At 62.4% G+C, this 24,717-nt stretch overlaps 1 protein-coding gene across 1 annotated transcript; it reads right to left on the reverse strand.

Annotated features, from left to right (window-relative positions):
- Positions 1 to 181: 181 nt before the first annotated feature.
- Positions 182 to 20,295, reverse strand: ERFL (ETS repressor factor like). Its single transcript, XM_053905844.1, has 6 exons — positions 19,691 to 20,295; positions 5,378 to 5,457; positions 2,297 to 2,531; positions 1,761 to 1,956; positions 1,524 to 1,641; positions 182 to 1,151 (listed from the first exon to the last, which is right to left on the reverse strand). Exons 2-6 carry the CDS (start codon positions 5,442 to 5,444, stop codon positions 703 to 705), a joined length of 1,065 nt encoding a protein of 354 aa, XP_053761819.1. The 5' UTR covers positions 5,445 to 5,457; positions 19,691 to 20,295; the 3' UTR covers positions 182 to 702.
- Positions 20,296 to 24,717: the final 4,422 nt, after the last annotated feature.

Raw genomic sequence — 24,717 nt, forward strand, 5'->3', positions numbered from 1 at the left:
TCTGTGTGTGTGAGGGTGGGGTGGGGGCTCTGGAGTGGCTTCTGGACCCTCCTGGGTTGTCTGACATCCCCTTCTTCTCCAGTTCTTCATTGATTCCTGTGCTTTAACAGAGACTCCCAAGGCCACTCCTCCCACACCCTGAGCCCCCGCCGTCACCCATGACACTGGGCTCCCCCACATCTCACACTCCTTTCCGTTCTTTATTTTTGTAGTAAACTCTCTGGAGGTGGCTGTTGGGGGTTGTGGGGAGGGGGCCCTCCTGGGCAGGGGCTGGGGGCGGGGTTATTGCTCTGAGCTCCCTGTCCCCAGGGGGCCTGTGTGGGGAGGGTGTCAGGACTGGGGCTGGCACAAGAGCAGACATGGCCGAACAAACACGCAGGTCACAGCACAGGGGTGGGTGGGTGGGCAGGAGAGGCTGGGCGCCATATTGCACTTTCAGAGTGGGGCGAGGCGGGGAGCCCCCTCAAACCGGAGCCTGGGAAAGAGGCTGGAGACCATTGTGTCCCCTCCCCCTCTGAAGGGGGAGGTGAGACCCCAACCCAGGGTTAGGAAAGAAGGTGGGTGACCATGTGGCCGGTCCTAGGAGGGGCCGAGGGCAGGGCCTTGGCCTTGGGTGGGACATGGAGGGCACACTGGACCAGGGCAGAGGCTGCCCCCCCCCCCGAGCCCCCACCCTGGCAGAATCCTTTACCCCACAATGGTTCAGCTGCCGATCCCCCCTTTGCTCGCCTTGGCCTTGGGGGGCACAGGGAGGCCCTCGTCGCCCTCGCTGTCAGAGCTGCAGCCGCTGACATCCGTGATCTCCAGCTCCGAGTCGCTGTCCTCCTTCCCACCCAGCGCAGCCTCTGGACCCCCAGCTCCGGGCAGTGCCAGGCGAGGGGTGGCTGCCAGGCCCGAGGGGCGCTCAGGGCCCAGGCCCTCCCCTGTCGCAGCCAGCAGGGGTGAAGCTGCGGGGCCTCCCCCTGCCCCTGCTGAGGGCAGGTGGCCCAGGGGACCGGCCAGAGGGTTGGGGTAGAAGTGTGGGGGGTAGAGAGAGGGGGGCAGCTTGGGGAAGGGGCCGGTGAGGTACGGGTTAAAGTTCCAGGGGTACTCTGGGAAGGCGCGGCCATAAGGACCCAGCAGGCCAGGGGGCTTGGAATAGCCGGTGGCACCTGGTGAGTACAGGGGACAGAAGATCAGGCCGGGCACACCTCCACTGCCGGGGCTGCCTGCAGTGTTCCACCCAGTTCTCCCCCTCTCTCCCACGTGACATCTGCCGCCCCCTACCCTGTGGTTGCCCCCAGCTCTCCCCGGGTCTCCCCATTCCTTTGGCGCCCTGAAAGCCCTTCTCCCAGGCTGTTCCCTCTCTAGTTTCCCTCCTCCCTGCCTTCCACGAATCCTCCTGTGGCTTTTAAAACGTGCACACACACAACCTCGCCCCGGGCCTCCTTCCTGCATCCTGTCTCTCCCCATCTTTGCCCATCCTTTCCCCTCAAACACGTGCAGCATGCCCCCACCCTCCCCCAGCACCCGCAGGCTCTTACCGGAGCCCAGAAACGGGAAAGGGCTGTCCAGACGCAGTTTGTCTGTCTCAGGGGTGAACAGGGGCGCCCGGGCCCCTGGCTCTCCCAGGCGAGGGGCAGAGAACAGGGTCTGCAAGGTCTAGAGGGGGAGGGGGGAGGCAGCACCGCTCAGAGTGGCTGCCCCATTCCCCAGGGGTTGATGGCTGGCGAGGGGGGCACCAGACACCCAGTGCTGGGACCTCAGTGTCCCTAACTCACCTCAGGGGTAAGGGGAGGAGCATCTGGCCCAGGGGTCCCCCCAAAGGGACCAGGGGTCAGCAAGAGTGGGGAGCCCGTGGTGGCTGCTGCCACATCCAACAGCGGGTAGTTGACCAGCACGACTTTGCTGAAGTTGAACTTGTAGGTGAACCTCTTCCCTTTGGTCTTGTGGAGAATCCGCTTGTTGTAGTAGTAGCTAGAGAGAGAATGAGGGAATGCTGGGCAGGGCCCCTAACTCACGTTCTGTGCCAGGCACGGTGCACAGAGCACTGTAGTTTGGGGGAACGGAGGCTCACAGAAGTCCCTTCAGCAAGGTCACAAGGCAAGGAAAGGGTGAAGCAGGCTGGGACGCTGGCTTCCGGCCTTCCTCCTTGCTTCCCGTCCGCTCACAAGTAGTCACGGTAGCTACTGCGCGCTGGGATCCGAGGGACTCTGCCCCAGGAGACTGAGGGCAAGCCCCAGGGGGTGGGGGTCGAGAGGGACAGGGAGGGGAGAAGGGGCAAGGTGCCAGCCGGCCTCTCCCCACCCCTCCTCACCGCAGGGCCCGGCTCAGCTTGTCATAATTCATGTGGGGCTTGCACTTGCGGATGCCCCAGAGCCGAGCCACCTCGTCAGGGTCCTTGATGACGAATTCCCCGTAGTCCCCCTGCCAGGCGATGACACCCTGGTATTCCTCCTTCTGCAGCAGCTCCAGGATGAAGTGCCACAGCTGGATCTGCCTCGAGCCAGGGGACGACTCCGGCTTGTAGGCCCAATCTGGGAAGGCAAACCCTGGGGACAGGAGGCAGGGGAGTGGCCCCGGGTCAGGACACCGAGGCCAGGGCTCCCGGTCCTACTTGGACTCCAGAACCGAGAGGCATCCGGTCTTCCCCCGACTCCCAGCCTCTGATGAACAGCTAGCTACCCACCCCTTGATGTCTTTAGGGACCCAATTCCTACTCTCTACCCCAGCTGGTGTCTAGTCCCCCATCTGGCCAAAGAGGCAAGAACTCCGTTGTCCGGGGACCCCGGGGTGGCACCTCCGGCCTCATCCTCGACCTTGGCACAAGTCTGCCAGGTTCAGCGCCCCCGGGGTGGAGGTGGGAGGGATCAGTTTCCTGCGGCCTCAAACCGTGGGGAGGAAATGGAGGGGGCAGCTTGCAGGGGAAGGGCACCCCCGACACGGGGACAGCCCTCCTCCCGCTGCCCCCTCCAGCCCTGCCCTGAGAAGCCCCCGGTCGCTCCTGCTCTCTGGAACACCCCTGACCCCTTGCTGCATGGCCCCCTCCCTGTCCCTTGCCCCCTGCTCCATCTCTCCCTGAAGCCCTCCGCTGACCCCACCCTGGGGCGGCCAGGCCCGTGTGCCCGTGTGTCTTTGCACCGGTCCGTGTACTTATACTCTCACGTGCCACATCCCCTCCCATACCTGGCTCTGTCGGTCCTAGAGCAGTGTGCATAAGCGTAAACCTGCAGCACGCACACAGCCGTCCCCTCACGCTCCAGGGATGCCCAGCTACACCGTGGGACACAGGCGGCCCCGAGGGCGGCGCTCCTGCTGGGGCACGACACCTCGCCCACGACGTGCCACCACGGCGGACACACCAGATACCCGGCATCACACGTCCGTCCCAACACACAATCGTACATCTCTGGCCCCTCGGAACCAAGACCCACAACAACGCAGCCATGACGGGAGACGCACAGGACGCCAAAGGCCCAAATCACACACAGTGTGGCAGAACTGGCGGGTGCGGCATCGGGACGCGGGTGTCAGCCTGACAGGCGCACGCGGGCTGAGACCACGCCTGCGGAACGCCCTCCCAAACCCACGAGACGCAGGCACCTGCGCTCTGTAACACCCACGGCTCGCCCCTCGGCACACGCTTCACACACACGAGTGGCCTGCACCCTACTGTCCAAATGTGCCGAATAAGCCGGATGGAAAGGGGAGGGTCTCTCGCCCACCCCTGAATCTCCCCTCCCAGCCACAAGGCCCCGGGCCCACTTCTGTGCTCAATCCTGGGCCACATCCTCTGTCCTCCCTCCCTCCTCAGAGACCCCGGGGCCCAGGCCTGAGAACAGCAGGCAGGATCAGCCTACAAAGAACCAAGGTTGGGGAGGAAGACAACGCTAAGCTACCTACTTGCTGTGTGGCCCCAGGGTAGGTCCTTGCCCTCTCTGGCTTAATAGAATTTCAGCGGTAGGAGGCAAGGAGCAGCGGGGTCCCACCCAGGCTGCCTGGTGCTGGTGCGTGAGAATCGGTGCTAATGCCTTTCCGCCGAGGGCTCAGGAGGCCAGGCGGTTTCCTCCCCGAAGGGAGAATTTTTCTCTCAACCCCGTTCTGGGTCTTTCTTACTTCGGGTGATGGGGCTCAATCAGCTCGTGAGCTCCGGCCCATTCCACACCCGCTACTGCATCTCACACACACACACACGCACACGCACACGCGACCCCGAGAGGACAGTGCACAACTGCCCCACACCTGCAGATACACGACCCAGTCCGGAACCACCACGTGCCCTCAAACACATTTCCTCAGACGGACTGGATCTGCCGGGACCCACAACGCACAACTAGAGAGGACCCGCAACTTCAGCCCGCAGACACACTGTGACAGACCGCCCCCCCCCCAAGTTCAGTCACAGTGACCCACGGATGCAAGGACCCCTCCCCCCACCGCGCACACACCGACACAGAGGCCTGGGGGGCACCCACCCGCCCACGCAGCCCGAAGTGCACCGAGACCTCCATCCCGGACCATGACACGCACCGGGAAGTAATGGTCGAGAGCTCCTCACCCCCGAGGCAGGTACGTGCTTGGCAAGCCCACAGACACCCCCAATCCTAAAACGCAGACATGCTCTGCCCGATGTCCCGAAGAAACCCCCCCACCCAGCCCAGACACGCTCAGGTAGGGGTGTGTGTCTGTGTGTGTGTGCACGCGCACGAGCAGGCTCACCAGCTCACACAAAGACAGACGTTGCACATACACCCTCCCAGTGCGACCACTTCTTCCAGAAGCACTGACGTGTGACGCAAGGACACACTCCGAGCCCCCAAACTAGCAGGCACAGAGTCCCAGTCTACACGCGTGCACACGCGCATTCCCCATCTGTGGGGCGTGTGACTTGGGCTTAAATGCGCGTCCAAGCCAGTCTTACTGTCCACATCCCCAGCTCTGAGTGTCCGCTTCTGAGCAGGCCGTCCTCTGTCCCAGGGCTCCGGCTGGCTGGACCGTGCTCCATGTCCCCCTGGCCAGGCGGCCCCTGTCCGTTTGCACACCCGCGCCTGGCCTGGTGCCCCCTCTGGTCCCCGCCCTGCTCCATCACTGCCCGGGCGTCTCCAGTACCTGCCTCTCTGCCCAAGGTCCCGGGTGGGAGCAGGCCGAGACCCCAGCACCTCGGATCCCAGGAGCCTACCCCTCTCGGACCCCAGCACCTCCCCTACCCTCCAAAGACCCTCACGTCCCAGTAGGCAGGTGGCAGGGACATCTGGCTGTGAAGTTTTTAGCCAAGTTTCTCATTAGGGGGTTGCATTCAGGGGACCGTGACAGACCCGGACAGAGGAGGGAGGACAGGAAGAGGTGCAGAAAGGAGGAGCCAGCTGGCTGGGAGGGGCAGGAGGTCCGGGCCAGTTACCGGGGGTCCAGAGAGCCGGCAGGGCGGGCGGGGCGAAGAGAAGGTCGGAGACGCAGCTACAGTCCATGGTGGAGCCAGCCCTGCAGAGAGGCCGGGACAGACACACGGGGACAGGCGGGGACAGGCAGGAGAGACAGACAGGGGTCAGTGGGGCGGGCGCTCCCCACGGGCCCTCCCGGCCCGCCACCCGCCACCCTCTCCACCCACGTCCCACGGACCCTGCCTCCCAGCCTCTCCTCCCGCAGCCTCGCCCTCATCCTGTGCCTCAGTCACTACCCACGTCGCCCCCAGCCTCCCTCCGCGCTGCTCCCACTCGCTGGCTCACTCACACTCGCTGGCTGGCCGCGCCACCCGCCCGCCCCGCAACAGCTTTGCCGCCGCCGCCGCCTCTCCGGCCGGCTCGTGCCCGACCTCTCATCCGTCTCAGCGTCTCTGGGTCTCTGTCTATCTGGCCGCCCCAGATTTGTCTCGCTCTGAACCTCGCCCCCACCCCCTGGCCCGCCCAGTGGACCCCCCTCCCCCCGGGCTGGCTCATCTAGCTCCCAAGCAGTCCCCAGCTTTCACCCGCCGGCCCAGAGAGGGCCCCCCCCTCCCGCCGCAGAACAGACCCCAGCACCCTGAAGGAGGGATCCCACAGATGCGCCTCCCTGACCTCAGACCCCTACCACTTGCACCTGCCTCCCCCAACCTGGACAGCCCCCTGAGACACCCCTTCCCCTTAGATCTGCCTCCCCCACTCCACAGCCCCCCTCAGATCCCCTTCCCCTTAGATCTTCCTCCCCTCACCCCACAGCCCCCCAGACACCCCTTCCCCTTAGATCTGCCTCCCCCACCCCACAGCCCCCCCCAGACACCCCTTCCCCTTAGATCTTCCTCCCCTCACCCCACAGCCCCCCACAGACACCCCTTCCCCTTAGATCTGCCTCCCCTCACCCCACAGCCCCCCACAGACACCCCTTCCCCTTAGATCTGCCTCCCCTCACCCCACAGCCCCCCAGACACCCCTTCTCCTTAGATCTGCCTCCCCCACCCCACAGCCCCCCCAGACACCCCTTCCCCTTAGATCTGCCTCCCCTCACCCCACAGCCCCCCCAGACACCCCTTCCCCTTAGATCTGCCTCCCCCACCCCACAGCCCCCCTCAGATCCCCTTCCCCCGGACAGCCCCCCCAGATACCCCTTCCCCTTAGATCTGCCTCCCCTCACCCCACAGCCCCCCAGAAACCCCTTCTCCTTAGATCTTCCTCCCCTCACCCCACAGCCCCCCCCAGATACCCCTTCCCCTTAGATCTGCCTCCCCCCACCCCACAGCCCCCCCTCAGATCCCCTTCCCCCGGACAGCCCCCCCCAGACACCCCTTCCCCTTAGATCTGCCTCCCCTCACCCCACAGCCCCCCCAGACACCCCTTCCCCTTAGATCTGCCTCCCCTCACCCCACAGCCCCCCCCAGACACCCCTTCCCCTTAGATCTGCCTCCCCTCACCCCACAGCCCCCCCCAGACACCCCTTCCCCTTAGATCTGCCTCCCCTCACCCCACAGCCCCCCCAGACACCCCTTCCCCTTAGATCTGCCTCCCCCACCCCACAGCCCCCCTCAGATCCCCTTCCCCCAGACAGCCCCCCAGACACCGCTTCCCCTTAGATCTGCCTCCCCCACCCCACAGCCCCCCTCAGATCCCCTTTCCCCGGACAGCACCCCCAGATATCCCTTCCCCTTAGATCTGCCTCCCCTCACCCCACAGCCCCCCAGACACCCCTTCTCCTTAGATCTTCCTCCCCTCACCCCACAGCACCCCCCAGATACCCCTTCCCCTTAGATCTTCCTCCCCTCACCCCACAGCCCCCCCAGATACCCCTTCCCCTTAGATCTGCCTCCCCTCACCCCACAGCCCCCCCAGATACCCCTTCCCTTTAGATCTGCCTCCCCTCACCCCACAGCCCCCCCCAGGCACCCCTTCCCCTTAGATCTGCCTCCCCTCACCCCCCAGCCGCCCCCCCAGACACCCCTTCCTCTTAGATCTGCCTCCCTCCGGGAGGCCCCCCCTCAGATACCCTTCTTCCTCCCATATGCCTCCCCTCGAAACAACCCCCTTAGACACTCCTTCCCCTAAGATCTGCCTCTCCCAAACAGCACCCCTCAGATACCACTTCCTCCATGGATATGCCTCCCCCCTCAGACACCTGTGCTCCTATCTGCCTCCTCCCTCAGACATATTTTCCCCCTTAAATATGCCTCCTCTTTCAGACACCCCTTCATCCTTGGACATGCCTCCCCTCTCAGGTCCTCTCTCTCAGACCCCCTTACTCCTTCAGATACCCCTCTCCTCAAATACCCCCCTCCCCCCTCCTCACCCGTCTCTCAGAACCTTTACCCTTCTGACAGCCTCTCCCCCGCGGATACCCCACTACACAGACACCCCCCCACGCGCCCCCAGACCCTTGGACATCTGTTCCTCTCAGACACCCAGCCCTCGGGCACATCCTCCCCCTTAGATACTTTTCAGCCCCTCACCGCTCCTCCCTTTGAGACCCCACCTTTCAGAGAGAGCACTTTTCTCAGACCTCCTCGTTCAGACACCCCCCTCAAATACCCCACCCCCACGACGTGCTCTTATAAGACAGCCTTCCCCGCAGACACCGCTCTCCCCAAAGACCCCGCACGGCCGCTCTGCTCCCCACAAGCCCCACCTCACCCCTTGGACGGCAGACAAGAGTTGGCAGATGGCCCATTCCCTCCAGACCTGCCGGGTCCCCACGGGCACCCAGGCGGCCCCCCCGCCACCCGGTGTCCACTGCGTCTCTCCCACACAGTCCTCTCCATCACTCAGGCCCCCGGCCACCTCATCTGCCTCTTCAGGGTCCCCCCTTCCTGCGGCCACTTTGCCCCCACACCCCCATGTCCCCTGTCTCCCATCCAATCTCCCCAACTTTCTCTGTTGCTCTCCCTCCCTGTCTCTTCCCCCCCCCGTCCCCCCTCCCACACTCTTCTCTCTCTCTCTCCCCTTCTCTGCCTCCTCCTCATCTCTTTTCCTTTTTTTCATCTCTCTTCTCTCTTTCCTTGTCTTCCTCAACCCAGGGGGTCTCCTCCCATCCTTTCCCACCCCCTCTCCCCAACCCCTGTGCCCCCCCCCCAACCTCCCTCGGGTCTCTCCCATCTCTGGCTTCCCCGCACCCCATCCCCTCCGTCCCTTCTTCCGCCGGCTCTCCCCTCTCCCCAGCTGTGCCACCACCCCTGCTCGGCCCCCAGCCCGTCCCGCCTCAGTCTCCCCATCTCCCTCCCGGCTCCGGCTCCGCACCTCGCCGGCCACCTCTCTCCCACCTCCCGCTCGCTCTGCCTCTCCGGGTCCCCCTCCCTCCTGCCTCCGCCCCCGCCCCCACCCCCACTGGCCCCTCTCATTTCCGTGTTGGTTTTGATTTCTCTTCCCGACGCTTTCAACTCCCCGCCGCCTCCTCCGGACACGTTATAACGAGGAGCCGTGGGATCGGCGCTCCGGGCCCTGCTCCCACGCTCCCCCCCGCATCTCTCACGCGTCTCTGCCGTCTCGCCATCTCTGCCTGCCCCTTCTCTGTCCCCGTCTCTGTCCGGTCAGGCCCACAGGGACTGGGTCCCTGCCCTGACTGACAGGGTCCACAGCACCACGTCTCAGGGTCCCCGTGTCTCTCTCTGGGTCCCCACGTCTCTCCACGTCTCTCCTCCCCACATCCTTGTCTCTCCGTCTCCGTCTCTGTCTCCATCTCTGTCTCCGCATCTCTGTTTCCGTCCCACTGTCCGTCTCTTGGGGTCCCTTTGATCTCGCCCTGCCCCTGGCGCCCCCCTGGCCCCATTGATCGCCGATCGACCGGTGGAAGGAGCGGGGCCTGCGGGGCTGGGGCTGCGGGGCCAGGCAGGGGCCCGGTTAGGACGCTGGACAGACGGACAGCCGGCCCCAGACCCGGTAGCTGTGGAGGGGGAGCCGCTGCAAACCCCCGCCCCGCCCCGCCGGTCCGCGCCGTGCGGATGGGGACCCCGGGCCAGCTTTAATTTTTAATTTTATTTTGCTTCCTCCACCCCCCCCCCGCCGCCCCCCATCTCCACCGCCTGCAGCCACGGCACTGAATGTGTGTGTGCTTGTGCGTGTGCGTGCAGCAGTGTGGGGAGAGGGGCTGGGCAGGCAAGACGCTGCCTCTCCCCTCCTCGCCAAGCAGTCACACAGACCCACAATCCGGCCCAGGCACACTTCACACAGACCCACACGGCACCCTCGGCACCCCCCCCCGCCCACCCGTGTCATACGCAACACACAGACACGCAGGTCAAAACAGCCACACGCCCCGTGACCGACACACACACACACACACACACACACACACACACCACGACGCTCACAGATATTCACAGAGGAACACACGGTTGTCTAGGGATACACACACCACCTTGATCCCACCCGGAAGTGGAGACACACAACCGTGGACAGAAACACACACTGACACAATCACACACAGACACGCGGACCTACGAGCGCGCACCGACACGGCGCCACACCCACCCGGACACACACACCAGCACAGCCAAGCCGGGGACACAGGGGACACACACGAGGGACGCAACAGCTGCACACGGTGCCACACGCACCAGCACCAGAGACCCTGCGTCACACACACGGCGACACAGACGCACACGCGGCACCGATACAGCCACCACGAGACCGCACGCACGCACATGCACACACACACACGCACACGGACCAGCCCGCCCAGCAGCACGCTCACGCCCAGAGGCCAAGTGGGTGACGGGCTGTGTCGCGGCAAGGCGGGCACTCGGAGGTCAAGCCGCCGTCTGTCCGACTGTCTGTCCACCCGCCCCCCCGCACTTCTCCAGCGCGTGTCTGCGTGTATAAAGCGGGCACCGTCTCAGGCCTACGTCTGCCTCTGTCTCTCTAGAGATGGGGCTCCCGGCCTCAGGCCCACGGGCTGGCGGGGTCCGTCTCACAGAGGTCTTTGTTGTTCCATCCCTCTCTCCGCCTGGAGCTCCAAGACTCTCAGGGTCTGCGTTTCTTGTCTCTGTCTTAGGGCGTCTCTGTCTCTCCCTGTCTCTGGGCGTCTCTGTCTCTCCACATCTCTCCTCGCCTCTGGTCTCCTCACCCCCCCCCCCCCAGCACCCCGGCCCCCCGGGCTGGGGTTTAACCAGTTGTTTTGATTTCTCTAAGCTGCTCCGGCCGCCTCGGGAGCCGCCTCGGGCCTCACCCCCCCCCCCCACAGCCCCTTCATCCCTCACCCAGCACCCCCTCCCCTTAACACAATCTGCACAAGTGGAATGAAAATTGATTTTTTTTTTAAATTTCATATCTTCTCCGGGGCTCTGTCTAAAGAGGAGAGAGACGCGGCCCAAGACCCTTCTCCCGCTGCCGCCCCTGCACTCACACACGCACACACACGCCAACAGGCACACACCTCACACCTAGACACACACGCGTATACACCCTGACCCTCCGTCTGCACCCGCGCCGGGGACACGCCCCTCCCTAGGCCACACACCCACGCAGGACACATCTGTGCACACGCGGACACACGGCAGACTCTCGCACCACCCTCTCCAGGCCCCCACCGGTAGGCACGCGTCGTGCACCGTGCGCCCTGTCCCCTCCGGCCGCACACGGCCCAGCCGCCCGCTGTCGCACGCTACCTGTGCACGTGCTCGCACACGCGCCTGCCCACATCTGTGTGCACACGGGCCCGAAGGCGGTCTCACCGCAGGCACCAAGGGGGCCTCTGCGGCTGTCCCGAGGAGGACTGGGCCAGGAAGGGGACGGGGGCTTTCCTGCCTGGACTTGCCCGCCCCCCCCCCCAAGGTCACCCCCACTCCCACCCCTGCCTGATCAACCAAATGCTTCAGCCTGCCCCCGGGCGGGGGCGTCTCTGCGTCTGGGGTGCGTGAGCGCACGTGTACGTACATTGGCACACAAACACGCCGCTCGCTGCTTCTCTCCAGGCCACACGCCATCATCCCCACAACAGGCTGGCTCATCTGAGAGCTAGCGCATCTCCACACGGGCACACGAAACGCGCAGGGACAGACGGGGCGCCTGAGCGGCTCGGTCGGTTAAGCATCTGACTTTGGCTCAGGTCATGATCTCACGGTCTGTGGGTTCAAGCCCCGCGTCGGGCTCTGTGCTGACAGCTCAGAGCCTGGAGCCTGCTTTGGATTCAGTGTCTCCCTCTCTCACGATGCCTCTCCCCTGCTTGCACTCTGTCTCTCTGTCTTTCAAAAATAAATATCCAAAAAAATAAAAATAAAAGTTTAAAAAAACCCCAAAAACGCAGGGACAGAAGCACACAGGCCCCCATGACAGAGACCCACGGAATACACGCGACACACACAGGGCAGCGCGGAACACACGTCTGTGCCCGCGCGTCATCACACACACACACGGCCTCACGCGTGCTGGGGCGTCAGCTCCCACGTGGAGAGCACACGCAGACACACGACCACAAGTGCACAGGGCCTTCAACACTCTTCGGGGCACACGCAGGATCGTTTCACGTCCAGCCTTGACTCGGACACAATCCCACAGGCTCGGAGACACGACGGCACCTCCTTAACACAAAACGCACCGCCACCCAGGCTCACATGGCTGGTTTTGACGCGGGTGGGGGTGGGGGTGGGGGTGGGGGTGGGGGTGGGGAGGGCGAGCAGGAGCTGTGACCACAGCCCACAGCTGCTCCTTCACGGTGTCCCACGCCCACACTCGCCAGCCCGGCTCCTGGGGTGGTGCCCGCTCAGCCCCCCCCCCCCCCCACCATGCCTCCCTTGGACTAAGCCTTCTGGTCTCCTCGCCTGCAGCGGCGTGGGCCGTCCCGGTCACTGAGACAGGCCAGCAGACTTGGAAAGTCCAGACTCCGTACAACTCCAGAACCGTGGGCAGTCACACCAGATGCCCGCAGAGGAGCGTCACACGCACAAGGCACGCACAGGCTCACAGACACGGCTCAGACGGCGTCTCCCAGCCCCCACGGGCTCACGCTCCCACGCTTAGTCCCCACTGCCCTGGAACGCACAGGTCTCCGCAGGTCACGTCTGCAACACAAGTCACAGCCACATGAACCGTCAAGCCCGCCCCCACCCCCCCCCCGCAGTGTCACACACACACAGAGTTACAGTAGCTTGCGTGTGTGCACACACACATGCACACACACCGGACTCTCTGTGTGAGACAGGAGGACGGGAGGGCAGACAGATGAGGCACCGGCCTCCCGGCCCGCCCGGAGAAGGTGTGTCTGAGATGCGATTTGGGGAAGGCGAGAGGCACCAAGCCATGGCAGCACCAGAGACCTCACACCCACCCTCTCCCCCTCTCTCCCTCTCGCTGGTGTCTCTGGGTCTATCTCTCTGTCTCCGTCTCTCTCGTTCCCTGAGTCCCAGTCTCTGCACGAACATCCCTGGGGCTGTGGCCAGCACGCGGAACCGTGTCAGTTGGGGGGGGGGGAGCGTCCCCGGGGAGGTGGGAGCCGCAGTGCCACGCACCCCGCCTACCAAACAGCACTGGGGGAGGGGAGGGCGGGAGGCGCCACCGCGGATGTGGACCCAGAGCTCAGGCTGCTTCCCTACCCCCTGCCTTCCCCTTCAGAGACCCCAAGAGATGGAGGAAGCCTGGGGGGCGGGTAGAGGGAGGGAGAAGACACCCAGAGAGGGAGGGTGGGGGACAGAGACAAGCAGAAAGCAACACCTACCGGGAGACAGAGGGGGACAGAAGGGGACGAGTTAGGGAAACCTGGAAAAGGGGAGTGAGTCAGAGCCGCTTGGACAAAGTGAATTAGGGAGATAGAGGTCGGGAAGAGAGCTGTTCCAAGGAGGGACCCCGTCAGGGAGAAAGGAGAGGAGGGGCAGAGATGCGGAAAATTGAGGGATTAGGACGGAGGCAAAGGAGTGGGCAAGGAGGGCAGAGGCTGTAGGGGCTACAGGGGCAGAGGAGGCGGGAGCAAGGGGAAGGCACAAGTGTGGGCTCATGGCCAGCACAATGCCCAGCTGTGGTCTTTGGGGGGGGGTGTCAGTGTCCCCGGGGGCTGACCCAGCTCCTGGCTACCACCCCAACTCCAAAACCCACCCTGCCCCTCCTCCTCACCTCCACCTGGCCAGGTCACACCTCCTGCCTCATCCTGAACCCCAACCTCTTCCCTAGACTCCTCAGTTCCAGCTCCCTCCCCTGTCTCATCCCTACACCCCAGCACCACCCTCCCCCGCCCCCCCCCCCACCCCCCGCCAACTGCCTTGTATCAGAGACAGTGACAGAGGTGCAGGGGCAAGGACTGTGATCTGGCAGTGCCGGAGGGGTGGAGGAACAGAAAGCTGAAGGCAAGTGTAGCCAGCTAATCCCTGTGGCCGAAGTCCAAGAGGGCCCCTCTGGACCGTGATGGCCAAGAGGCAGGGGCGGGGGCACCCTGTGTCCTGTTCATGGGGCTTGGCACCAAGTATGTGCTCAGGAAACGGGGCTTAAGTGAAACTCATATTAAAAGGAGGCAGAGAAACAGAGGGACAGACAGGGAGTCAAAGGGACAGAAAGCCAGAGACCAAGGGGCAGTGATGAAGGTGGTACAGCGAGACGTGGGGTCAGGGGCACGGGGGGGGGGGGGACAGGAAGACTGAGGGATGAAGCAGGGGGACAGACAGATGGGGGACTGAGACACAAGAACAGGGGGACAGAGAAACAGATGAGGAACAAAAATGGGGGAGGAGTGAGTGACTGAGGGTCAGAGAAAATGAGGAACAGATAAATGGGGTCAAAGACCCAGGAAGGCAAACATAGAGGCAAAAAGGGAAGAGAGGCACAGGGGGACAGGCAACCAGGAAACAGAGGGCAGGGCCCCAGAGCCTGGGGCCAAGTGCAGGTCCTGGGCCCATGGGAGCTGGGTGCCTGGGCTGCAGGGGATCCCACGAGGGCCAGAGAAGGGCCGGGGTCCGGCCAGGCTGGGGGAGGCTCGGGGCTCCAGGGGCATCGCACGGTGCTAATTCAGCTCCATCGATCAGACGGGATGAGAGCAATAAATTATTGTGACAAGATGCAATCCTGGCCCGCGCACTGCCGCCGAGGCGGATCGATCCCTGTCCCCAGCCCCACACCGGGTCCCATGCCCAAGCCCTGGCCCGGACGCCTCTGCCCATCTCTCTCTCCGTTCCCCCACCACACATACTCCCACCAACATCCAGGTGGGGCCAGCAGCCCTTGGGAAGAGATGGGAGCAGAGAGGAAGCCACGGAGGGAAGATCAGCCCCCATCTGGCCCAGGTCCTCTTGCCTCCCTCACCACCCCATCCTCACCACACGACCTGGGAGGTAGCAAGTGCCGTGATGCCCATTTCACAGATGCGGAAACTGAGGCTCAGATAGGAAAAGTAACTTGGCCAGAGTCCCACAAGGGTGAGTGGGGAGGCCTGGACTCAAACGTGGGTCAGGACTTCAAGCCCCCAAAACCTGTACTTTTGGAGGAGAGAACAAAGGAGAGGGAAAGAAGAGGTGGGAGGAGACAGAGAATGAGAAAGAGACAGAGAATGCAGGACACAGAGAACAAGAATCAGACCCTATAAAGAGAGAAGATACAGAGACACAGAGACAGACAGAGGTGGAGAAACACAGCGAACAAAGAGACAGGGAGGGAGGAAGAGAGAGACAGAGATACACAGAGAGACAGAGACTCAGATTCGGGAGACAGAGATGGAGTAGAGGAAGCACACAGAGGGAGGGCGGGCAGAGAGGCACCAGGCTGGGGAAGCCGGGTGTGCAGAGATGGGTAGTTCTGCAGGACAAGGGGTGTCTGAGGAGACAGGAGCGTGTTGGGAGGAGCTGGGCTGGCTCCGGGCAGCTTGGACGGTGGGAGGGAGTGAGGATGTGAGTGACCAGCTCGGCCCCGGGGAGTGGGTGTCCAAGAGACAGGTGTACGAGCAGGGAGATGGGACACGACTGATGGCAGGAGTGGGGGGGAGAACGCGAGGCTGGGGAGCAGGAGGGCTGCTGGGTCATGGAGGAACAAGTGTTGCCCAAGTGACAGGGCGGACAGGTGCCTCTGTGGAGGAAGCAGGTCACCTGATAGGCAGGTGGGAGAGGTAAGGACACCTGGATGACTGAAGTCAGATGGCCTCCAAGAATGCCAGTTTCTGAGACCTCAGAGAAACGACTCCGTTTCTCGGGGCTCAGTTTCCTTCTCCGTAAATTGGGGATAAGAATAAGGACCTGCCTCCCCGGGGGCCTCGTGAGGAGGAAACGAGACCGTGGTTCGAAAGAACTGAGAACACTGCCAGTCACCGAGACAGGCTGAATAAGGCTGAATAAGCCTGAATAAGCGGCTGGCTGGGGCTCCTGGCTGCCTCAGTCAGCAGAGCGTGCAAGGCTTGATCTCAGGGTTGTGGGTTCGAGCCCCGTGTTGGGTGCAGAGATTAAAATCTAAAACAAAACCAAAACGCAAAGAAACCGGGCAGGAGCTGGGAACATGTTCCGAGTAGGCAGGTGCTACTCAAGGAGCCGTCCGCGGGCCAGGAGCACCTGGAGCTTGCTAGAAATGCAGTCTCAGGCTCCACCCCAGACCTGCCACACCAGGGTCTCTGGGGCGAGGCCCGGAGCGGTATGTGCCAGCGGCCCCTCCACGAGTTTCCCCTGCACACTGAAGTCAGAGAGCCTCTGGCTTAAGGGAGTCTGTACGATGCAGAGGGCAGGTGTGGGGACCCCTGGGAACAGTGTTATGTGGTCAGCAAATGCTACAGGTGTTACTTAAGCTCATCAAGGAAGGTGTTCCCTGAGGGGCTAGATGGCTGGTGACATGTCCTGTGAAAAGGGACAGGTATCTCCAGAGGGGAGCAGGCTGGAGACAGATGTGAGGGATCTGAAGGTTAGGCTCTCAAGGTGCCGGGGTGGGATGGGGGTAGGGGGGTGACAGGCCGCACGAGCAGGTAGTGAAGACGAGCACAGCCGAGACAAGGCGGCTGAGAGGTGTTGGGGTATGTACCCAATGTCTGTAAAAGTCATGAAGGGGGGTGGCCTGGCTGGCTCAGTCGGCACAGCATAAGACTCTTGATCTCAAGGTCATGAGTTCAAGCCCCACACTGGGCATGGAGCTTACTTTAAAAATTTTTTTTTTTTTTTTTTTTTTTAAAGAAAAAGCAGGGCGCTTGGGTGGCTCAGTCAGTTAAGCGTCCAACTTCGGCTCAGGTCATGATCTCACGGTTCGTGAGTTCGAGCCCCGCGTCGGGCTCTGTGCTGACCGCTCAGAGCCCGGAGCCTGCTTCGGATTCTGTGTCTCCCTCTCTCTCTGCCCCTCCCCCACTCATGCTCGGTCTCTCTCAAAAATAAATAAAATGTTTATTTAAATAAAAAAAGAATAAAAAAAGAAAAAGCTGTGAGGGGACAAGAGCTACGTGGACGTCAGTGAGAGGGAAGGAGAGAAGGGGACTCGAAGCTGGTTCACGTCTGTGGGGCAACAGTGTGGCCAGGAGCAGGCATTCCCTTTGTGGACAGGCTGGGGATGCCAGGGGTATGGCAGAGACCCACTTGAAGAGATGAAAAGCAGAGAGAGATCAGGGAGGCGACAGGTGTGGAAGCCTCGGTACGTGTTTGCTGCAGGAGTGAGTGGACAGGACATTGGAGCCGGTGATGCTCTGGCAGACAGGTGAGAAAGGGGCAGGTATGGAGAGACGCTGGGGTGACCGCGTGCAGCAAGGAAGGGGGGATGTGGGAAACATGGGGAATTAGTTCTGTGGGGGAGGAAAAGAAGTAGGTAGTGCCTGAGGGACGGTGTGGGGCAACAGGTAGCTGCCTGAGGCCAAGGTCAGATTCCCCGTCCAAACATGTGTACGAATAAGGTGGTGGTGTGAGAGACAAAAGAGAAGCAGAGACAGAGAGATAGAAGGAGCCAGATAAACGTGAGCAGCTCAAGGGTGGAGCAGGGAGGGGTGACTTTCAGGACAAGGGCTCTAGGAGACATCATGGCGGGGGGGAGGCACACGAGGAAGGGTGCCCAGGGCCCACTGCACGTGTGAGCGATCAAGCCGTGCCGATTAGGAGACAGGTGCGGGTAGGTGGGTGCACCTGCCGTCTGGGGTGAGTCACCTGAACTGACAAGTGGAAAAGACAGCGGGAAGTAGGTATCTTTGGGCCAAAGGATGGGAGACGGAGTGTGGGGGCGGTAGGTGCAGGCAGGGAGCGTGGTGGGAAGCAGGTGTGTTCTCGGGTGACACATGAGTGGGAAGTGCTTCTGGAAGGACAGGTACGAGGGTGGACAAGGTTAGCATTGGAAGGGAGGAGTATGGGACGGGAGAGGTGGGAGGGGGCAGGTTAAGAGGATGAGTGCTTACGTGCGAAGGACGGAGTGTGTGTGTGTGTGTGTGTGTGTGTGTGTGTGTGTGTGTGTGTGTGTGGGGCGGGGGGCGGAGAGAGAAGATATGGTGGACAGGTACTGTTTGAGACACAGAAGTGAACAGGAATGTGTGAGAAGTGTGTTTAATAAGTGTGTTTAGAGCTTCAGGGAATGGGGGGGTGCAGGTAGGAAAGGGACGATGTGGCATGCGTGGGACAGAGGCAGGGATTCGAATGGAAGGGGCCGATTTTGGAGAACAGGTGTTACCTGGAGAAGCAGGTAAGAGAGGACACGTGTCACCGAGAGATCATAGGCATCTGTGGGGCAGGTTGCAAGGGACACGTGTTACCTGTAAAAGCAGGTGACAGGAAATAGGTGACACCTACAGGGACAGATGAAGAGAACAGGTTACCTGCAGGGGACAGGTATAAGAAGACTAATGTTACCTGGAGGTCCAGATGTGGGGAAATGAAGGGGACACGCTAACGTGACGGGTGTGTTGATACACAGGTGTGAGTGAAAGGTGTTACCTGCGGCCACAGGTGCGTGCAGCATGGTTCTTCTGGGTGATTCACTGCCTTGGTTTCACCTCCTTCCCTCTCCTCCCCTCCCCAGGGGCCAGTGCTGGCGCTGGGAACCCTCCCGCGGCTTCGGCCCCTGGCAGGGCGCGCAGTTAGCTCACGCAGTCAGCTCTGGGCTCAGCGAGGCCGGCCGGGCCTGCCGGGCAGCCAGGCTCCTGAGGCTGCTTGGCGATGCGGAGCGCGTCTGGGCCTCGGCGGGCCGGCCGGGCAGGGGGAGCGGGCGGGGGGGCCGTTTAGCCGTGATAGATCCGCGCGCCGCTTGTCTCTTAATCTCCGGAGCGACCGATCGATTCGCTATTTCCCTTTGTTGCCAGAAAATTCGATCCTGGGCCTGGAATTAGGTCCCCGGCTTAATCTGAGCGGAAACCAGCGAGGGGGAGACAGAGACAGAGATGCTGGGAGAGGCAGAGACAGAGAGATAGCAAGAGACAGAGAAAGGCAGAGACAGAGAGACACTGAGAAAGACCTGGGGAGAAAGAGGCACAGAGATTCTGAGATCGTCCGAGAGTTGGACCCAAAGAGGAAGAGAGAGATGCTCCAAAAGACAGAGATAAAGAGTCAGAGACAGATTCTTGGAGTTAGAGGTGGAGCCAGAGATGCTGGAAGAGACAGAGACACAGTAAGGAGAGACCCAGCCACGGAGGAGATGGCAGAGGTGGCCCAGCATGGCCCTGGGACGGTGGTGGAATGACAGACAGCAAAGGCATGCAGCATACTGGCCACCTGTCCCCAGAAGGACACAGTCTCTGGAAGGTCAGGACCTCCCAGCCCCAAAGTGTGCAGACCCATTTATTGGCCCGGATGACCCCCTTCCACCAAATATCCAGACCCCAAATATCCAGAGCTAAGTGTGCAGACCCTCAGCCTTGAACTCCAGCTCCAAATCCAGACCTCCCAGCACCACCACCCCCCCCAGCTAAACCTTCACACTGACCACAGCCCCAAAGGTCCACACCCCATACTGACTCCAGCCTCAAACTGTCAGCTCTCAACCCCAAATAGCCAGTCTCTTGGCTCTGAACCCCCGGGTCCCAAATTTCAAGCCCTCAGTCCTGGTCTCTAAAACCTCCCAGGATTCTAGCCCCGCACGTCCAGAACCCCCTCAGGTGTGCCCGTCGGCCCCGGTTCCCAAATAGACCCCAGTCTCTGCCGGCCCCCATCTCTAGCGCTCTCACACACTCCTCCGCCCCCCCCCCCGCCTCCGGAGCCCCTGTCCCGTGCGCGCACCTCCAGCCCTCTCCCCCACCCCCCCACCCCCAGAGCTGGGCGCTGCCCCCACCCCCACCCCGGGCCGCCGACCCCTCCCGTCTTCCCCGCCCCGGGCTCGGCGGCCGGGCTCCGACGGTCCCTCGGGAGCACCTCCCGCGCCCCGCCCCCCATCCCCCCCCCCCGCGCCGGCCCGCGGCGCTCACTCACTTTCCGGGGTTTGCGCCTCCGCTCCGGTCCGGCGAGAAGTGTTTAAAGTTCGGATCCCGCAGCCATGGCCCCGGCGGCGTCCTGGGGAGCGGGCTCCGGGGCGGGGGGCGGGGCCCGGGGGCCCCGGGGGACGGAGCGGGAGCGAGAGTCACTGCGAGACCCGGACGGAGAGACCCGGAGACGGAGGGACAGCCGGGGGACACGGAGAGGGGGGCCGAGCAGAGACCGCGAGACGCGGAGAGAGACGCGCGGGAGAGAGGCGCGCCGAGAGCCGGAGACGCGGGCCGCCGGGGACGGGGCGGCGGCGGGGGCGCGGGCGGCCGGCCGTCCTCCTGAGCCTCCTGCGCTTCCTCCTCTTCCTCCTCCTCCTCCTCCTCCTCCTCCTCCTTCTCCTCCCTCTGCTCCTCCGCGGCGCGCCGCGCGCCTCCGCCCTCGCGGCCGCCCGGCCGGCTCGGCGCGCAGATATATGGAGGCGGCGGCGGCGGGCGCTGCGGGGGAGGGGGCGGGAGCGCGATCGATGGAATATAATTTTCCTCAAACTCGGAAAATAAAGTTCAGAGCTGATCAAATTTGAAAACAGATGTCGAATCGCGACTCTAAATAAGGTTCGATCCCGGGACTGAGGGAGTGGGGGTGGGGGCGGGGTGGGTGGAGAGACACCCCCCCCTTTCTCTCCCCTCCCCGCCCCGCCCCTCCCGAGGAGGACGCGCGGACGAACCGACTGGCGGGCAGGAGGTGGAGGGAGCAACTACGCGGCCAGGACCCCTGCTGGACACTCGAAACGGACCCGGACACACAGACACACAGGCACCCGGACATGGGGACGCGCGGAGACAGTAACACGGTGCAAACACACGCAGGATACACAGCCTAGTGGGCACTTGGACCCTCAGACACACACAGAGAAGTACATACACAAACAGATGGACCCTGAATCACTGACCCACAAACCGGACACACAGACACACACAGAAGCATGGCGACACACGGTCACACTCCACCTCTGAACGCACAAAGCTTGGGTGACACACAGGCCCAGGGCATCTGGACAGACACACTGACAAGCACAGAACCCCGGGGCAGGCAGGCTGACACTCCCCTTCACACGCCCCACGCCTTGTCAGGAGCTCACTCACACCTGCAGGGACAGGGAAGGGCCGGATCTGCTCCTGCTGAAATAACAAGAGCCATGGCCTCAGGGCTCGGAGAGCAGCAGCCCCCAGCCCCAGAGTTCAGCTCCCCTCCAGACTCCCTGGCCTAGCCTGACCATGGCCTTCGTCATCCACTCTCCCCTTCCCCTCCTTCCGCTCACTGCTTCTGCGCCCCCCCCCCCCACTTTTCTCTCCCATTCTCAGGTCAGGCTCTGCCCCACCCCCAAGCACCAGTGACCCTTTCTCAGGGGAACAGCAGCCCTTGGAGTCACCTGCCTCAAGAGGGAGAGGGTCTCGGGGCAAAACAACAGTCCCCAGATGAATATGCCCCGGCCAGGGCAGCTGTGCAAGATCTCACCAGCCCCAGTGACCCCTGGGCAGGGACGCCAGGGGGGGGTGGGGGGTGGGAGTGAGACGGAAGGATGGAGCGAGAGGGTCTGAGAGAACTTCAGCAGGCTCCAGCCCCACCACTGCTCGCCAGGCACTTGGGCAAGTTACTCAAGCATCTCAACGTGAGCTAGTAAGCGTGAGCCTCACTCGGCCCAGCTGAGATGCAGGGCGATCACGACCGCTACCTCCGAGGGAGGGGAACAGCAGGACGGGGTGGGGGGGGACCGCTTCCCCCTGGGTCAAGCACGAAATAAACCACTTGCCATGAACGTCACTACTTTGGAATGATCATATTAAAAATACTAAACGTTCCTCTAGAAAACGAGAATCCCCTCATTTGTTTGCACGTGGACCCACGCTCTTCCAGGGAGCCAGCAGGAAGCCCCTGCACTGGGTGTCTCCACCCCTTCATTAGGCCATTCCGGAGACCCCTCTGGAAAGCCACCGGTCCTCCCGAGTGTCTAGAACCACTCTGGACTGTGTACAGCATCCCTGAAGATAGCTCACCGGCCGGACTTGAACCTCTGGGGTGTCTGTGACCTCCAGCGGACTGAGGAGAACACCCACCCAGCACCTTCGTGGTCCGTGGCTCTGAAAGCCAAGGAGGAGGTTCCAGAACACCCCCTGGGAGGTAGGACTCCTCGTCTGCACGTGATGCCATTCAGGGGAGAAACAACACCCTCCAGGTGTTTCAGGAAAGCTAGAACACTGTCAGGACATCGAGAACACCTACTGGAACGTACTTAATGACCATTAAATGCACGAGGGAACACCTGGGAAGAGAGAAGGGACACCTGAGCAGCAAGAACTCAATTAACTGTATGTTACACCCTTCAGTTAGAGAGCCCACCGCTGTGGGGAGGCAACACTTATTACACTGCACGCAGCACCCTTCTGGAAAATAGTAGAACATCCTTGGAATGTTAGTGACAGCCACCCATAAGACAGCAAAGAGCACCAGCCAAGAGGGCTTTCATACTCTTTATCTCTAAACATCTCTTTGTCTCTAATCCCGGCCTCTGGGATTGGCGAGGGCAACCCAGGGCGTCCCACTGTAGGTAACACCTGTGAGGGGCTCGCATTGCCCAATCGGAGGTTATGGCTGACCGCCACCCCCCACCCCCACCCCCACCCCACCCCCAGGAGAGCTCTGATGCCCTTGGTGACCAGGACCAGATAGGCTGAACAGTCATGCCCAGAGGCAGGCACGCACACACCTGTCTGACCGCTCAGAATCACCCCCCTCCCCCCCAGCCCGGGGGAACACTTTCCTGATTTCTGTGACACCTTTTGGGCTGTGCATCTTTGGACAGTCTGCGTTCCCTCTCTGAGCCCCAGGCGGTTGGCGGGGATCCGTGAGGAGGATGCCGGAGTGAGTGTGCCGCGTCCTGTAGGCACGCGGGAACCCAATCGAAGGGAGAGTTCTGACCGGACAGCCTTCCCAGGGAGGGGCGTGACAGCCACCAAGGCTCACCATCGCTCGTTAGCAGTATTGCCAACACCTACCGGACCGAAGGAAGCGTCTCGCAGGAGGGGGACCATTAAGCTGTAGTTAACATCCCCAGGGAGGCTGCAATAGCAGACGACTGTAGTTAACACCCTACTGAGAGAGAACACCCTCAGGGTGTTTAATGCCCCCTGGAAAAGAGAGAGAGGACACCCTCGCCAGCCTGCAACAGCCAGTGGACTGAATCTATTACCCGTGAAGGCGAGGACACCTCTGGGGTCTGTAACATCCATTAGACTCTTTTGAACCCCCCAAGGAGTGAGAAGGCCCCTCTGTCGGGACTAACGCTTGCGAGGGGGTCTCTGGGTACAGGAAATACCCACTAAAGGCGACCGAGAGTGGAGCTGGGACGGGTTTCAGCGGATCACCCGCCTCAAGAATCCACCTCCTGACCCTCCCCCTGCACGGCTCTCCCTGAACCTCAGGAGTTCAAGAGCAGAGTGGACTGAACAGGGTCCGTGCATAATTACAATGACAATGGTGATTGCTTGGGGCCAGGCACGGGACCGAACTCTGCACAGAGATGAACTCGTTGACTTCGGTCAATAACAACCCTGTGAGGTGGCTGCGGTCACTAGCATTCTCTCCATTTTACTGATGAGGAAACCGAGGCACAGAAGTCACTTGTCCCCTGTTATACAGCTAGTCAGTGTTGGAAGTGGGACCCGAGCCAGTGGAGCCTGGCCGGAGGTGGGGGGAGTTGGGGCAGGGGGAGCCTGTTTTCCTAACAACCAAGCTGGCTACATCACCTGCTGTATACATCCCCACTCCACCTGCACGTATTAGACTCCGGTCCCCAGCTTTGAAGGACACGGCCCCGCCCGGTCTGCCAGCACTTTCTCTGCGCAGGCTGACGTCCCCACCCGCAAACCCAGGCTCGAGGCTCCCTGAGGGCAGGGCCTGTGTCCGATTCCTCTCTGGGTCCCCAGTGAGGGCAGAGCCTGTCGCTCAGGGACCTGGGGAGACCCAGGGAGGGAGGGAAGGGAGGAGGAGAAAGGCGGTAAAGAGGGGTGTGGAAAGGAGGGCGGGGGAGGGGGACTGAAACTGGGCCAGGCCTCACCCGAGGTGTTGGGGAGTGGGAAGGAATCCAGAGCCCAGGGGAGGCAAGTCTGCTGGGGGGGGGAGGGGAGCAGACAGCATCCCCGCCCCTCCCCCACCGCTCCCCACCCCCACCCCCTGGATGGTGGTAGAGGAATGCCGGCAGGGGATGGGGGAGGACGGACAGACCACCACGCAGGAGGCCGGCCGGAGAGCAGAGGGAAGCAGCCGGCCAGGGCGTGGTCATAGGGGGCCGGGGGTGGGGGGTCAGACGGACGGACAGGAGCGGGGTGTCGAGGAGACAGAAGGACAGATGGGGCAGGAGGGGGGTGGTCCCTGAAGAAGGACTGGCAGGCTCGGGGCTTGGGGTTGGGCGGAGAGGACGGACAGACAGCAGGAGAGGGGCCGCGGGAGGGGCGGACCGACGGAGGGCGGCAGCGACCGGCGGACAGATGGGTGCGGAGGGCCGGCCTGCAGGCGCGGCCCGCGAGGCCGGGGCCAGGCCGAGGGCGCGCGCGGTGGCGGCCGGCGCGGGGAGGCGGAGGCCGGGCGAGCGGCGGTGTTTGTGGAGCTGTCGGCTGCGGTGGAATTATGAAAAATAGCAGGCATCGGAGCCGGCCTTCAGCTTCGATTAGGGGAGATGGGACATGACAGGTGCGATCAATACGCAGCCGTTCTATAAAGTGTCAAGTAATGAATCAATTTCGACTAAATTTTCCATTTTTCAGAGGCCGTTCTCCGAGAGAAGAATATCCTCTTTTGTAAAGATATTATTATCGATTTCGGCGGCAATTTGACATCAGGGGTAGTTAATTCCACTCAGAATAAAATTGAAAACACTTGAGAGAGAAAAGAGAGAGGCGAAGAGTGAGACAGAGGGAGAGGGGGGAGGGCGGGAGGGGCCGGGGGGGGAGAGACGGATGGACAGAGAGACAGAGACA

This window comes from Panthera pardus, unplaced genomic scaffold, assembly GCF_024362965.1.
Source record: "Panthera pardus isolate Hobbes unplaced genomic scaffold, ASM2436296v1 HiC_scaffold_18, whole genome shotgun sequence".
NCBI classification, from domain to species: Eukaryota; Metazoa; Chordata; class Mammalia; order Carnivora; family Felidae; genus Panthera; species Panthera pardus.

Bases quoted from the DNA above. Each gene is read 5' to 3' on its own strand.
- ERFL (XM_053905844.1), bottom strand. From the start codon at position 5,444: ATGGACTGTAGCTGCGTCTCCGACCTTCTCTTCGCCCCGCCCGCCCTG. The intron at 2,532-5,377 runs GTAACTGGCCCG...TCCTGTCCCCAG, and splicing joins GCCGGCTCTCTGGACCCCCG to GGTTTGCCTTCCCAGATTGG. The intron at 1,957-2,296 runs GTGAGGAGGGGT...TTCTCTCTCTAG, and splicing joins AAGCTGAGCCGGGCCCTGCG to CTACTACTACAACAAGCGGA.